This window comes from Phoca vitulina, unplaced genomic scaffold (assembly GCF_004348235.1).
Source record: "Phoca vitulina isolate PV1807 unplaced genomic scaffold, GSC_HSeal_1.0 scaffold18, whole genome shotgun sequence".
Classification (NCBI taxonomy): domain Eukaryota; kingdom Metazoa; phylum Chordata; class Mammalia; order Carnivora; family Phocidae; genus Phoca; species Phoca vitulina.
Window position 1 is genome coordinate 33608739 of NW_022589721.1, and position 15470 is coordinate 33624208.

General features: G+C 52.7%; 1 protein-coding gene across 3 annotated transcripts in view; it reads right to left on the reverse strand.

Moving 5' to 3' along the window:
• The window catches only part of TSNARE1 (t-SNARE domain containing 1), a 144814-nt gene extending 131119 nt beyond the window's left edge, over window positions 1-13695 (reverse strand). For 2 of the 3 annotated variants that reach the window (XM_032415702.1, XM_032415701.1), the window contains exon 1: window positions 12895-13690. In XM_032415702.1, the coding sequence (XP_032271593.1) occupies window positions 12895-12943 (49 nt within the window). In that variant the 5' untranslated portion in view covers window positions 12944-13690. Of the gene's footprint in view, window positions 1-12894 lie in introns of all 3 variants that reach the window. The other variant, XM_032415700.1, reaches the window with a different exon arrangement.
• Between the last annotated feature and the right edge of the window lie 1775 nt (window positions 13696-15470).

The window sequence follows — 15470 nt, forward strand, 5'->3', positions numbered from 1 at the left end:
CCCCACCCCGGGGTCCCCACAGGCGTCAGCAGCAGGGCTCCCCACCCTGGGATCCCCACCCAGCCTCACCTCCAGGAGCGGGCTGGCCTCCGCCGCCAACCCTGGGACTAGAGGCTGCTATGGCTCCCCGGGGCCAGAAGACCCTGGCTAGAGACCCAGCCTAGACCACCCACGCCTGTGGAAGTCCCCCGAAACACCTGAGAAGGGCTAGCTGCTCAGATGAGGGGAGGGGTCCAGGCTCTCCTCCCCTGCATCTGAAGAGCCTCCTCTCTGTCCCCAGGTAGCTCACCAAGCTGCACTGCCCTCCCAGGCAGCCCCTGCAGCCACGGCGGCCCCAGGCCGGGGCCATCTCAGCCACCTCCGCACCACCAGCCCCGGCTCACTCGGTAAATGTCTGCGGATGAGTGACTAACTCCCAAGGCCAGGTGCCCAGGCCCTGAGCCTTCTCCTTCCCAACCCAACGCAGCCTCCGTTTTGGAGGCCCAGTGCCCTCCGAGGAGCCGAGGTGGAGGTCAGGGTGTCTGGAGCGGCAGGGGTGGCTCTCGCAGGCAGGCAGGGAGGGAGACTGAGGGCAGGAGCTTCGTTTCGTCTCCTCCGTGTGGCTTCCCCACAGGAACACCACAGACACAGCCGCTGGGACGGGACAGGCCGGACAAGGCCTCCCCAGACATTCCCACAAGCAGGCACAGCCGTCTCCCAGGTCCTGGGCACATGTGACCGTTTGTGGAGGCCAGGCGGTAAGACTTGCCCAGGATCACCAGGCGACTGGGCAGAAGCGGGACCCCGGCCATCCGTCTGCCAAGACGGCGCCCGCGTGTGGCCAGAGACTGGCTGTTGGAGACAGACAGACAGAGGCCGGCGCACCCTCTTCCCACGGCATGCTGCCGCCTCAGGCCGGCGGGAACCCAGACCCCTGCCTGGGGGAGGGCACACCAAGAGAGATGTGGGTCAGTCATGACCGCTGATTTTGTTTTCTTCAGGGGGAGAATTGGCTGCAGGCCGGGGCCAGTCCCCTCCCGCAGGTGACCTGGGCACACACCCTCACCTCCCTAAGCTTAGTGCGTCTGGCCACAGAGACCCCGGGTCACAGAGCCCCAGTTCCTGCCCACACCCACTCTCAGGCCGCCATCCCCGACCCACTTCTTCCGCCCCCCATGTACACCCAGGCCAGATGCTCGGCCCCACGCGCCCGTGCGCACCACAGAGCCCGAGGCAGAGGAGGGCCAGCTGGGGGAGCTGCAATGGCATGCCTCGGGATGTCGTCATAGCAACCAGGCCTCCGCGTCACACCGGTGCCAGCCAGGACCCCAGCCACCTCACAGAACAGCGCCCAGAACGGGCCACGGAGAAACAGGACTGCTGACGGCTCCAAGGGGCGCTCAGGACGGCAGCCACGCATGCCCCTCTCTCTCTCCACCTGCCGTGCCGCCCCCACCCCACCCCTCCCTCCGCTCCTTCAGGAAGGCCACAGGAGGCCAGGCTTCCAGGCCTGGCTCTGCCCACTGCCCAGCGGCCTGCTCCAACCGCTGAGCCCTCTCCCAGGACGGGGGCAGCAAAGGAGCAAGAAGACAGCCCAAGTCACAGGAGGCCAGCGAGGAAGGACGGCCACGGGCACCAGTAAGAACATTCCACAAGACCACAGAGCCCCAGGTCCCCTCGTGTGTGGCCAGGTGCAGAGGGGCTCCCTGATGGTGCTGCTGAGTCCCCACCCCGGTCGCAGGGCACACACATAGAACTGTGCTCCTGACGGCACACCCTGTATGACCCCACGCCCGGAGCACCTTCTTCCTTGGGGAGGGAGGATACGGGGCAGTGGGGGCACTCAGCCCCATGTAGGTGAGCAGAGGAGACACGGGCCTGGGCGGCTTCTCCCAGTAGGCACCATCACACCACCATCGACAACGTATGTGTCCAGGGTGCGGCTTTGCCCCGGGTCTTTGCCCCGCTGGGAGCAGCACCAACAGCAGGATGACCCTACCAAGGTTGCTGCGTCCGACCACCAGGAAGCCTCCCCGGGCACTGGCCCTGCCACCTGCCATCACCCCCTGCCACCTGCCATCACCCCCAGCAGCAGCGTCTTGTCCCCATGAGCCGGCCACCGCAGGGCCACCACCCGGACCACGAGCACCCCGTCCTCCCTCACAGCAGGGTGCAGTGGTGCTCAGGGATGGGAGGCTGGGAGCAGCTTGTTTGTTGTTTTAACGGGAATAACTTTAGCAGGTTACAACTAAGGAGGAGAGGACCCTCGCTACGGGAAGGGGGCAAGAGCTGGAGCAAGGTCTCAGGGAAGGTGGGGGGGTGGGGCCATGGCAGAGTTAAATCACAGAGGGGTAGGGGCAGGCAGCAGGCATGGGCCAGGCCCCCAAAGCCCACACTCTTCACCACAGCACTGAAAATGCAGACCCACCTAAGAGGGGCCGCCTGGCGAAAGGAGAGCTTTCCCTCACCCGCCCCACAGCCCTCCCCTGACTGCACACCCCACCTGCTGGTAATGAGTGCCAGGACAGCCCTGCACCTCCGGCCGCTCGCCCCTGGGGTCTGCAGGGAGGAGGCATCCCTGTGGGCAGGACGGGCCGCCCAGGACGAGGCCCCATTGGGGTCAGAGGCTCCTGCAGGGACACTCTCGAGCTGTCCACGGTGCTGAATGCAACAGGCCCACGCCAGCCGCTGGACCATCCTCTCTCCCAGCCTGGGCTCAGCCCTGCAGGGCTGGGAGCCTGCCATCCTGGGAGCTGGGGTGTGCATGAGTCCTCAGCAAGTGTCAGCACCAGACGCATGGGGACCACACTGTCCTGTTGCCCTTCTCACAGTTCTAGATTACTGAATAGGAGTTTTTCCTACTTCCTTCTAGAAATCACATTAAGATGATGAGGAGAATGAACCCCCAAAAGTAATCAAACAAAAATTTAAAAGCTCAGACATCGCATTTAGAGAAAGCAGGAAACAAATACAATTTGCAGGCCCCACAACATAGGTACAGGCTACCGAGAGCAGGTGAAGCTGGGCACGGCCCTTGCAGGAGGACACACGGTATGCTCGTGGCTGTGGTGGGAGGTCTCGGAGAGCACCTGCCAAATACGTTCCCTGGGCACTATAGGCTGACCCGGAACCACCGAGAGCAGAGCTGGGCAAGTAGGGCTGGGGTCAGGGGCCCCCAGAGAGGTTGCTCAGGCTGCAGCAGAGGAGAAGCTGGGACGACAGAGAGCTGCCCAGACAGGCTCCCCTGTGGGACGGGCTCCCCCACGGGGACGGGATCCGCCGCGGCACGGGCTCCCCCGCGGGGATGGGTTCCCCCGCGGCGATGGGCTCCCCCGTGGCACAGGCTCCCCCACGGGACCAGGATCCCCCGCGGCACGGGCTCCCCCACGGGGATGGGCTCCCCCGCGACGATGGGCTCCCCCGTGGCACAGGCTCCCCCACGGGGCCAGGCTCCCCCGTGGGGCCAGGCTCCCCCGCGGCACGGGCTCCCCCACGGCACGGGCTCCCCTGCGGGATGGGCTCCCCTGCGGGGACGGACTCCCCTGCGGACGTCCATCTGCCTCTGTGGCAGCAGCTGAGGAAGGAGCCCCCAAAGGCTGCTCACCTCTAGGTCCCCATGCCCCGCCTCCTGAAAAGTGGGCAGGGAGAACTCTTACAAAGAGCTGATCCAGAAAAAAAACAATTCATTCCAAAATGAACAATAAATTCTCAATAGCCAAAATAATACTGAAAAAGAACAAAACTGGAGGTATCACACTTCCTGATTTTAAAACTTACTATAAAGCTACAGCATCGAGACATTGTGGTGTTGGTGTAAAGACAGACACACGGACCGGTGGCGCAGAGCAGAGAGCCCAGAAACACACCGTCACATGTGTGGTCGAATGATTCCAACCAGGGCCCCAGGACCACTCAACAGGTCAAGGACAGTCTCCCCAACAAATGGTGCTGGGACCCTGGACATCCACGTGCAGAAAAACGAAGGTGGACGCTTACCTAACACCATACACAAAGTCAATGCAGAAAGAGATCAAAGACCTGAATGAAGGAGATGGAACTGTAAAACTCCAGAGACAAACACAGAGCAACAGCTCCGTGGCACCGGATGTCGCTGTGGCTGTTCAGGTCTGGCACCAAAACCACAGGCAAGAAAAGAAAACATAGATAGATCGGACGTCATCAAAATTAAAGAGTTGTGTGTGTCAGACACACCATTAGCAGAATGAAAAGGCCGCCTAGAGAACAAGAACGGATGTCTGCAAAGTGTATCTGATAAGGGATTAACATCAGGAACATAAAGAAAGTTCCTGAGACCCGACAACAGGAAGAACAAACAGTCCTATCCCGTGTGGGCAGAGGGCCTCGCCCACTCCCTCCGACGGCTGGCAGACACTCCAACACACGCTCCACATCACCCGTCGTCAGGGAAATGCGGACCACAGCCCCAAGACACCACCTTGCACCCAGCAGGACGGCTACTGCCAAAAACCCCAGAAACCAACGAGTGTTGGCGAGGACGTGGAGAAGCCGGAACCCTCGTGCGCTGCCGGTGGGGGTGCGAACGGGTGCAGCCGCTGGGGACAACAGTGTGCGGGTCCTCTAAAGAAGTAAAAACAGTATTTCCATATGATCCAGCAACTCCACTTCAGGGCAAAAACCCAAAGGAATGGAAGGAGGGGACAGAAGAGATGTCGGTACGACCATGTTCACAGAGCGTCATTCACGGCAGCAGCGGGTGGGAGACTCCAGTGTGGACGGACAGACGGATGGACGGACAAGTGAAATGTGATCCATCCACGCTGGCGGGAAGGACATTCTGACACCTGCTACAGCACGGACGAACCTTGAAGACACCATGCGAAATGGAAACAGCCAGACAGAAGGACCAATGCCATACGACTGCACTCATGTGAGGTCCCTGGAGGCATCAGAGTCTGAGACAGAGAGCAGATGGTGGGGCCAGGGGCTGGGAGAGGGGCACGGGGAGCGGGAGTGTAACGGGGACAGAGTGTCAGTTTGGGAAGATGAGAAAGTTCTGGAGATGGATGATGGTGATGGTGTCCCAATGTGAATGTGCTTAATGCCCAGAACCACACACTTAAAAACGGTTATAATGGGGACGCCTGGCTCAGGCAGCAGAGCGTGTGACGCTGGATCTCGGGGTCATGACTTGGAGCCCCATGTTGGGTGCCATTTACCTAAAAAAAAAAAAAAAAAAAAACCAGGGCACCTGGGTGGCTCAGAGGGTTAAGCGTCTGACTCTTGGTTTCAGGTCAGGTCATGACCTCAGGGTTGTGAGATCGAGCCCCGGTCAGGCTCCTTGCTCAGTGCAGAGTCTGCGGCACATTCTTTCCCTGGCCCTCTCCGGCCGCTTCTGCTCCTCCCCCTGCTCACGAGCACGCGAGCACACACACATGCACTCTCTCTCAAATAAACAAATAAAATCTTTTAAAAAATGGTTATAATGGTAAACTTCATGTTATGTGTATTTTACTGCAATAAGAAAAAAGATTTTAAGTTTCTTAAAAAGAACAGTGAGAGAAGAATAGCCTAGCACTGACCCAGAGACACTAAGGGTGGGGGTGAGGGACACGGAACACAGCAGTGACGCCTTCCAAGAGGTGAGGGACACCCACACCCCAACATGAAGCAGAGCAAGAGCAGTTTGCCCAGAAACGCAGAAGTAACAAGCAACTACACAGGAAGTCGTCAAAGCAGAGCTACAAGAGCTCGCTCAGAGAGAGAACCTTGAGCGGGCACAACTCAGAAAACAAAGGAAAGAGAAGCATCACAAAGGACAGAAACGGGAGCAATGTCACCCGGAGGGAAGAAGAGACACGAACCAGCAGGCTTGGGGCCGCTGCAAAGTGACACCCCGAGTCAGGAGACAGTGGAGGGGCCGCTACAGGACCCACAGGAACGATGGTCAAGGACTCCTTCAACGGGCACCTCGCCCCCCACGCCCAGAACACGCAGGCCCCGGCTGAGCAGCCATTCTGAGACAGCATCTGCAGGCGTCCGAGGCGACAGGGGAACGTGATCTAGAGGGCAGGGAGCACTTAGCACACGTCCCTGGGGGTGCAAGACAGACAGACGTGGGGCTGGACTGACCAAACGCAGATAACATGCCTGACTCTGGAGAAGCGACTGGACGAGTAAACACGGAGGGAGAGGACAGGAGAAACAAGCAGCCCATCGCCTGGTCAGTAAGAACTCCCAGCCAAAGCATGTCATTTACAGCTGGCATTTCCCTAACAAAACACAAGTATTAGCACTACGAAGGGAAACACGCAGAAAGGGAATGAACTACACTGACTACAACCTAGTGAGGGGAAGAACACAAAGCACAGAAAGGTCATCAAGCCCACAGAAGGGGCATGTGTCTCTTCCTGCAGCGGAGCAGATGACCACAAATTTGGCAGCGAGAGCACACAGATCTGCCATCTCACAGTTTCTGCAACTCAGGAGTTGGGCTGGGCTGCCTGGGGCTCTGGGAGTCATCCTGGAGCCCGGCTGAACCAGGTCCTTGCAGCCAGAGGGCTGAGGTCATGCCTTCTGCGCTGGCCGTCAGCTGGTCAGCCCGGGGCCAGAGGCTCCTCTGTGGCCCTCGCACCCGGCCCTGTACCTCAAATCCTTCCCACCCTTGGAATCTCTCTCACGTCTTGCTGGAGAAAGTTCTCTGCTTTTAAAAAGGGCTCAAATAATCACTTTGAGCCCCCTCCACCCTGATAATCCAATATAAGCTCTTTTAAGGACCACAGCCTGAATTACAGCTGCAAATTCCCTTTCCGCCATGTACCAGAACGTGCTCACAGGTTTCAGGGGTGAGGGCGGCTCTTGGGGGCAAAGGGTTGGGGGAGGGGTGAGGGCAGGGGGAGATAACGTTCTGCCTATCACAAAGGGTCCTTATAAGTGGCCCCCACAGACGGAGTGCTAAGGGCATTACATGAGATAGCATGACAAAGGTAACACTGAAGACAGATACAGACTCTCCTAAATGTCAGAACTATATAAACTTTAAAAAAAGAGAGAGAAAAAGAAAACACACCAGATACTAAAAGATATTAAACACACACACACACAACAGAACTAAAATCAAATACATTTAACCTGCCAACTATTGTAAATTACTTTAACTTCTCTAGTGAAATTTTAAAAATAAAAAGACTCTCAGATTGGATCACAAAGCTAAATCTGACTTCATGCGGCAGGTGAGACACATCTGAGGTCATTCAAAAGGGTCAGGGATAAAAGGATGGGCAAAGGCATGCCAGGCAAGTGCAAACCAGAGAAAACACCACAGGTCATGACCCTAAAGCAGACAACATAGAAACGAGACAAAGAAGAGCACTTGATGATACTAACAGGTGCAATTCAGAATAAAAATAAAATAGCTTTAAACAGCTCTGCATCAGGTCACAGAGCAGCCAACATTCACAGGAGACGCAAGGAGAAAGAGACAGAAACGTGCCAACGGCAGACACCACAGCAGAGCACAAGGACAAAAACCAAGGGCTCACGTGACCCAGATGACCCCACTGAGGTGGTACAACGGACTGATACCCACACCAACCTCTGTCCACCCGAGTTAGGAAACAGGTCTCTTCAAGCAGCCGTGAGACAGTGATGAAAGCTGGCTCCGTATCAGGGCCACAAGGAAAACCACATGAAACCCAGAAAAAGCAGTATTCTCTGCTCAAAATGCAATGAAAAATAACAAAACCAATACATCGAAAGACACTTCACTTGGAAATTTTAAAACTTGCTCCTAAACAACTCTTGGACCAAAAACGAAAATACAAACCGAAATTACAGAACTTCCAGACAGCAATGTTATGGAAAACATATCCAATCCAAAAGTAAGAAAAAGCTCTTAAATAATCAAACACTTTTTGGAAAAGAATGTGAACAAATGAATCAAGCATACAATTAATCACACACCTAAGAAAAAGGATAAACTGAGAAAAAGCAAAAGAAGTTAACTGTAAGCAAAATGTGATGAATGAAAAAGCAGAAAAACAGGGGCTCCTGGGTGGCTCAGTCGGTTAGGCGTCCACCATCGGCTCAGGTCATGATCTCCAGGTCCTGGTTTCGAGTCCCACGTCGGGCTCCCTGCTCAGCAGGGAGCCTGCTTCTCCCTCTCTTCCTGCCCCTCCCCCCCACTTGTGCTCTCTTTCTGTCAAATAAATAAAATCTTTTTTTAAAAAAAAGTAGAAAAACAGGAAAATTAATTTAATAAAAACACCCAAAAGCTGAACCTTTGAAGACAAACACAAACAATAAAATAATAACTAGAGTTGACCCTCGAGCAACATGGGTTTGAGCTTCATGGATCTGCTTACACAGGGACTTTTACGCTGCAGCACTCTAAGTGCATTTTCTGTTCCTTTTGGCTTTCTCAATAACATTTTCTTTTCTCTCGATTACTTTATTGTATGAACATAGCATACAATATGTACAACATACAAAATACGTGTTGATCTGCTATTTGTTTATCAGTCAGGCTTCCAGCCAACACGAGGCCATTACTAGTTAAGTTTCTGGGGAGGTTCAAGCTACACGCAGATTTTCGACTGTGCAGGGTGTCAGCATCCCTGGACCCCGTTTCATTCAAGGGTCAACTGTCCTAGCTAACGCAACCAAGCAACAAAGCGAGCAAAGAAGAAGAAAATAACCACAGAAACCAAGCAAATTAAAAGAGTCATAAGAGACCATTTTACTCCAGTCTACATGAATAAATGTGACAACCTGGATAAGACCGACACTTTCCTAGGAAAATGTAATTTATAAAACTGACCCCAAAAAAGAAAATTTAAAAAGAACTCTCTTCCTCAAAACAAAAACAAAACAAACTAACAAAAAAGCACCAGGCCCCCACAGTTTCACAGGGGAGCTCTACCCGCCTTTTAAAGGCTAGGGAATTCAATGCTGTTCTACTGTTCTTTTTTAAAAACAACCAGTGCAAAGAATGTCAAAACTGAGTAACTACAGAAAGAACATTGCTGAGTTTCTGCAAATAAAAAAAAAAAAAAGAAACTGTTCTTAGAACACATAAGATTTTTTTTTCTTAAGATTTTATTTATTTATTTGAGAGAGAGAGAGCATGAGCAGGGGGAGGGTCAGAGGGAGAAGCAGGTTCCCCGCTGAGCAGGGAGCCCGACATGGGGCTCGATCCCGGGACTCCAGGATCACGACCTGAGCTGAAGGCAGACGCTTACCCACCACCCAGGTGCCCCTAAGAACACGTAAGATTTCTAAGTTACCTTTATGAATCAACTGCAGCACTGACAGCAAACCCTGGACAAAGCAGACACCAGAAAGAAAATCACCGATCAACTTCACTTACAAAGAGCAGTACACAGGCGCTAAATTAAACATGAGCAACAAGTGTCCAGTGGCCCCTTATGAGAATAACATATCAGACCACATGAAGTACATTCAAGGAATCCAAGAACGCCTCACCATGAGCAACTCCATCATGCATATTTTTGTATCCAAAGAAAGTCCTATGATCATCCCATAGACGATCTTTTTTAAGTAGGACCCATGCCCATATGGAGCCCAATACAGGGCTTCAACTCACAACCCCAAGATCAAGACCTGAGCTGAGATCAAGAGTCGGACACTTAACCGACTGAGCCACCCAGGGCCCCCCCGAAAGATGATTTCTTAAAAGGGAACTGACTAATTTCAGCGGTGATTTTTGCTTTAAAAAAATAAAACACTCAACAGAAGAGGGAAGGACAGGTTCTTGCTTGGCACATGAAACATCCATCTCAGCCCAAAAGATATACCTGCTTGATGAGAAAATGCCAAGAGCAGCACCCAACAGTCACCACTAACACCGTGGTTCGTCCCCATTCCACGGGAGGATCTAGCCCCCAGAGCTGGGTAACAGGCAGAAGCTGGAGTATAAAAACTGGAAGGGAGGGGAGATTGGGTGGCTCAGTCAGTGAAGAATCTGCCTGGGGCTCAGGTCATGATCCCAGGGTCCTGGGATCAAGCCCCACATCGGGCTCCCTGCTCAGCAGGAAGCCTGCTTCTCCCTCTCCCTCTGCTCGTGTGCTCTCTCACTCACTCTATCTTCAAATAAATAAATAAAATCTTAAAAAAAAAAAAAAAAAAAAAAACTGGACGGGAAGGTTAAATGTCACTGCTTGCTAACACCAGAGACCGAAGAACCCACAATAACTAAGTGAACAAGAGAATTCAGTAAGGTAGCGGGGGACAGAGTCTTACACGGAAATCAACAGCATCCACACGTGCTCACGCAGACAGAGCACAGGAAAGACTCCTCACAGTAACAGTAAGAAAGCCTAGACTTCCCGCAAAACAAAGAAAGCATGCCGATACTGGAGAAGAATGCAAAAGGGACCAAACTGAGTGGGAAGACAAACCACACCGTGAACAGAAGTCTTGGATCACAAAGATGTCACTTATCCCTAGTTATGTACAGTTTTAACACAATTCCAACCCAAAACCAATCCAGTTTGGGGGTTCTGGGTGTGTGCATATGTATTTGGTGGAAGGATTGGGTAAAGAACAGACAAGCTAATTCAAAGTCCATATAAAAAGATAAACAATCTAGAACAGCCCCCCCAAAATTATGACAAAACAAGCAGTAAGTTTTCTGAGATATTAAAACATAGTATAAGGGGTTAATAATTAAAATAGTGGCTACAACTGCTCACAGAGACAACAGGAACAACCTATAGAAAACAAATACAGCCAATCTCAAAAAAGAACAAAAAAGTTGGAGGCATCACATATCTTGACTTTAAAATATACTACACAACCACCATAATTAAAACAGTATAGTAGTGGCATGAAGACCAACACAAGAGAACAGAGAACCCGGGAGTAAACCCACACATCTACGGTCAACTGATCTTCAACAAGGGTGCTACAAACACACACGGGGAAAGAAAAGTCTCTTTTACAAATGAAGATGTGCATGAAAAAAATGAAATTGGAGCCTATCTTACACTGTGCACAAAATCACCTCAAAATTAAATATTCAAACATTTGCAAGACCCAAACTGTAGAACTCCTAGAAGAAAACCTCAGGGAGAAGCCTCTGACATCGGTCTTGGCAATGACTCCCTAGAGCACAAGGCAACAAAAACAGAAACAGAGAAGTGGGACAACATCAAACTAAAAAAACTTCTGCAAAGCCAAGGAAAGAAGCGCTAGAGCAAAAGGCACATGAGGAATAGGAGGAAATGTATGCAAACCATAGATCTGATAAGGGGTCAACCTCCAAAACCTACAAGGAACTGCTACAATGCAAGGGTAAAAAATAGTAACACAATTACAAAAAGGGCTAAGGACCCGAACAGACATTTCTCCAAGAGACATACAAACGGCCAACAAGTATATGAAAAAAATGTTCAACATCAGTAATCATCAGGGAAATGCATATCAAAATCAATATGAGATATCACCTCACATCTGTCTGCATGGCGATTATCAAAAAAAAAAAAATGAAAGCTAACAAGCGTTAGGAAGGATGTGGAGAAATTGGAACCTTTGCACACTGTTAATGCAAAATGGCATGGCCACTATGCAAAACGGTATGGAGGTTCCCCAAAAAATTAAAAATAGAGCTACCATATGATCCAGCAATTCCACTTCTCAGTATTTATCCAAAAGAACTGAAATCAGGATCTCAAAGAGATAGGAGCATTCCTATGTTCACTGCAGCATCGGTCACGAGAGCCAAGATACAGAAACAATGTAAATGTCTATCATCAGACAAATGGATGCACACAATGGGGCACCTCCATGGCCTGGAGTATTATTCAGCCTCTAAAAGGAAGAAAACCCCTCAACGTGCGCCAACATGGATGAGCTTGTGGACATATGCTCAGTGAAATAAGCCAATCACAGAAGGACACACACCGCACGATTCCACTGACATGGCGCATCTAAAATAGCCAAATCCAGAGTCAAGAGTGGCGTGCTGGCAGAGTCTAAGGCAGGGAGAAACGGGGAGCTGCTCATCAGCGGGCACAAAGCTTCAGTCAAGCAAGACGAATACGGTCAAGACAGTGCTATGCAGCGCCGCCCCTCCAGTGAGCAAGGCCTAGCGCACACGTGAATTTAAGACGGAAGACCTCATGCTGAGTGGTCTTATTGTTAAAAAACACATTTAAAAAAAATCTGAATACAAATGGGAATTTAGAGCACAACTCAGCTAGAACCTAAAACCATGAGGAAGAAACTCATCATGTCAGCACTTGGCTGGGACTACTGGTAAAATCTGGGGAAAGAGTCAGCCAGACCCCTACCTCACACCGCACACCACGATCAAGGACAAATGACTGAAAACTCTGCAAGCACAGCAGTGAACACCAGAAGAAAACACGGGACCTTTTTAAACGTGAAGAAAAGCAGCCCTTGTTAACGCTATCTCAAAATCCACAGCCATGATCGAAAAGTTGATGAATGCAACCACATAAAAGCTTCTACGTGGCAAATCACAAACAATAACCAAAGCAGAAGGCACATAACCTAATTCACCTGACACTCAAAGAGCTAATTTCCATAATCCATAGGAAAAAGATCAACAACACCGTTTGTAAAAAATGAACAAAGGAACAGAAAGTTCACAAAGAAAATACAAATGGCTCTTTGATATAAAAGATACCAAACCCATTCCCACTGAAGGGAATCCAGATGTGTCCCTATCGAAGCCTGATCGCTGCCGGCGCGGCAGGCAGGGCCCCCCCGGGGGGTGGGGGCGCAAACACTCGGCACACCAACTGTGGAGGCAGTCCGGCGGTGTGCGGCTCTCTGGGCCGGCACCTGCACGTCAAAGCACTCGTCCTACACACATACCGTCCACTTAAACGTGTACAAAGTGACATAGGAACGAGGCTGTTCCTTACGTAACAGGCAAAGACTGAAAATCACCTCGGGTGCCGTCAGCAAAGGGCTGCTGAATTCGTTCCAGCCCCTCCATGCTTGAAGTATTCTGCGGCTGTCAAAAAGAAAAAGAGAAGCTCTCTGTACCAATACAGAAAGGTTTCCAGGACATTTTATTCGGTAGGGGGAGAAATAAAAACCAAGGTGAACAAATCTGTCATCACGTGCCTTGCGCGAGACAAAGGAAAAACACGAACGTCTGCATGTGTGTGTGGCTGACACACGCTCATGCATACGTGGCAGCACGTGTAAGACCGCGAGACCAGCGTCACCCGCGGAGGTGGGGCCGGGCCGGCTGCGAGGCGAGACTCGTTACGTTCACCTGCATGCTCCCCACGTGGCTCTACTGTCGAACTACACGGACCACTCAAAGTACTACACTGCAAGGACACCGGGAGAGCTCCACTGCGGTCCATCCATGCCGCGGAACAGGACGCGGGAATAAAAACCAACAAGCTACCGATACGTGTAGCAACCTTGAGAAATCTCCAGGGAACCACACCAAAGGACAAAACCAGTCCCCAGACGTGACACGCTATAGGATTCCTTTTATATAACATTCTTTAAATGACATTAGAGCAAGGAGGACGGACGAGCAGTTCCCAGGAGTTAAGGGGCGGGGGCAGCAGGCAGGGGGCGTGAGGGGTCCCCTCGGTGATGGAATCCACTTGGACTGCACCCACGCCCGTATCCTGGGTGTGACACCTATGTCACCACGGGGGAAACTGAGGAAGGGTCCCAGGGATGCCCAGAATCATTTCTTACAACTGCTTGTGAACGTACCATTGTCATGAAATAAAAAATTGAAGAATACAAAAATGACATCAGGCTGTCCGTCTCCATGCCCAAGGTCACTCAGTGGACAGAGCAGAGGCCATACTCAACCTGATCTGCCAAGCACCTGCCTCCTGGAACATGAGACCAGAAGGCAGGTGGGCCACCACGGGGCTAATCTCTCCGTGCACAGGGGAATCCCAGGAGGAAAGGGAGGAAGCCCAGGGATGAAGAGTGGTCTTCCAGGGGCACAAGGTTGCCTGGCCCAGTGGTGTGCGCATCAGGAAAGGGGCCACCATCTCCAGTCCCCTCCCTCGGGAAGCAGGGCAACACGGAGCTCCCTGGCCCCTGGAGGTGGAGCCATGGGCTTCCTTCTGGACAATGAGTTGTGAACAAAAGCAACCCAGCTCCCTGCTGAGCCAAGCATTTCATTCCCAGGACAAGACCCCAGAGTTCTTTCCCTCTGGCAGGAAGACCACACATTCCCAACAGCGGATGCTCCCGTCAGCCAGGGGCTCTGACCGCACTGAGCCAGTCCCGCCAATCCCTGGTGGACACGTATCTCTCTGGCTTCAGGCGACTGACACTTGGGGGACGCCTGTTACCACAGCAAGATCTAGCCTGTACCAATAGGACCTCCAGCCACCCAATCGCATCTGTGCCTACATCTGGCCGTCTGACCTCACTCCTGCCAACCTGGCCCTCCGGCACAAAAGACAGAGCCCTGCATGCTGTCTGTGGGGCCCTCTCTTACCACGGCCTCCAGTCCCCTCCGGCAGGACGGCAGAGGTCCGGAAAGGCAGCAGGTGTTCTGCCCCAACGTACCGTCAGACCAAAGGACGCAGGGCTGCAGCCCACAGCGGCAGACGGCTCTGGCCTCTGCTTGCCCACGTGTAACAGGAGGGCTGAACCCGTTTCAGAACTAGGCCTTGTTACAGAATCCCTTCTTCAAACACGTACTCCACAAGGTACAGGGCACACGTGCAATTGGAGCTGCTCTGGGTAAAGGAAGGGGCTGCACGCGGCAGGGCTGACTAGAGCCCCCGTCCCGTCCCCGTGAGCAGCTCTGCACAGCCCAGGCTCCCGGGTGCTACAAGCCAGCACCGGTAAGACAGAGCCCGGACTTCATGGCTGCACACCCTGGGCTCTACCCCCAGCCCTGCTGAGCTCGCTTCTGGCCTTGGGAAAACGGAGTCACGTCTCGCAGTCCAAGAGAAAGGATCCACCCACTGCCCTGCTCTGATCAGTGGCATCAAGACCACCATGTGGTCTCAGGGTCACCGCAGTACTCCCCACACGCCTCCCCCCTGCCAAATGCTCATCTGCTCATGGCAGCCGGGCTACCCATGCCCCAGGAAGCAATGAGCTGCAGGATCTGGAAGACTCCACCCAGCAGCTGTGAGTCACCCTTCCCCCTGCCCCGGCTCCAAGTGGGGATCTCCTTTTGCTCTGAGGAGCGGATATCGTGCCGGTAAAGCACCTGCTCACGGCTGGCCCACCGACGTTCTCGGTGCCCCTCACAGCTTCCTACCACCAGTGCTGCTGGCTAAGAAACATCTCTTTCCAATCACTAGCTCCTGCTTGCACAAGTGTTCACTGAGCACCTATCACGTGCTCTTCCCATCCTGGGGCCACAGAGACAGGAAAGACGCAGTAACCCTGGGGGAGAGCACAGAGAGCCCACCACCACAGGCAGAGAGGACCCGGCCAGGCAGGACTGGAGAGTCTGCAGCCCACCCTGCGCCCTGCCCTCCCGAAGACCTCAAGCCAACAGCAGAGGCAGGCCAACA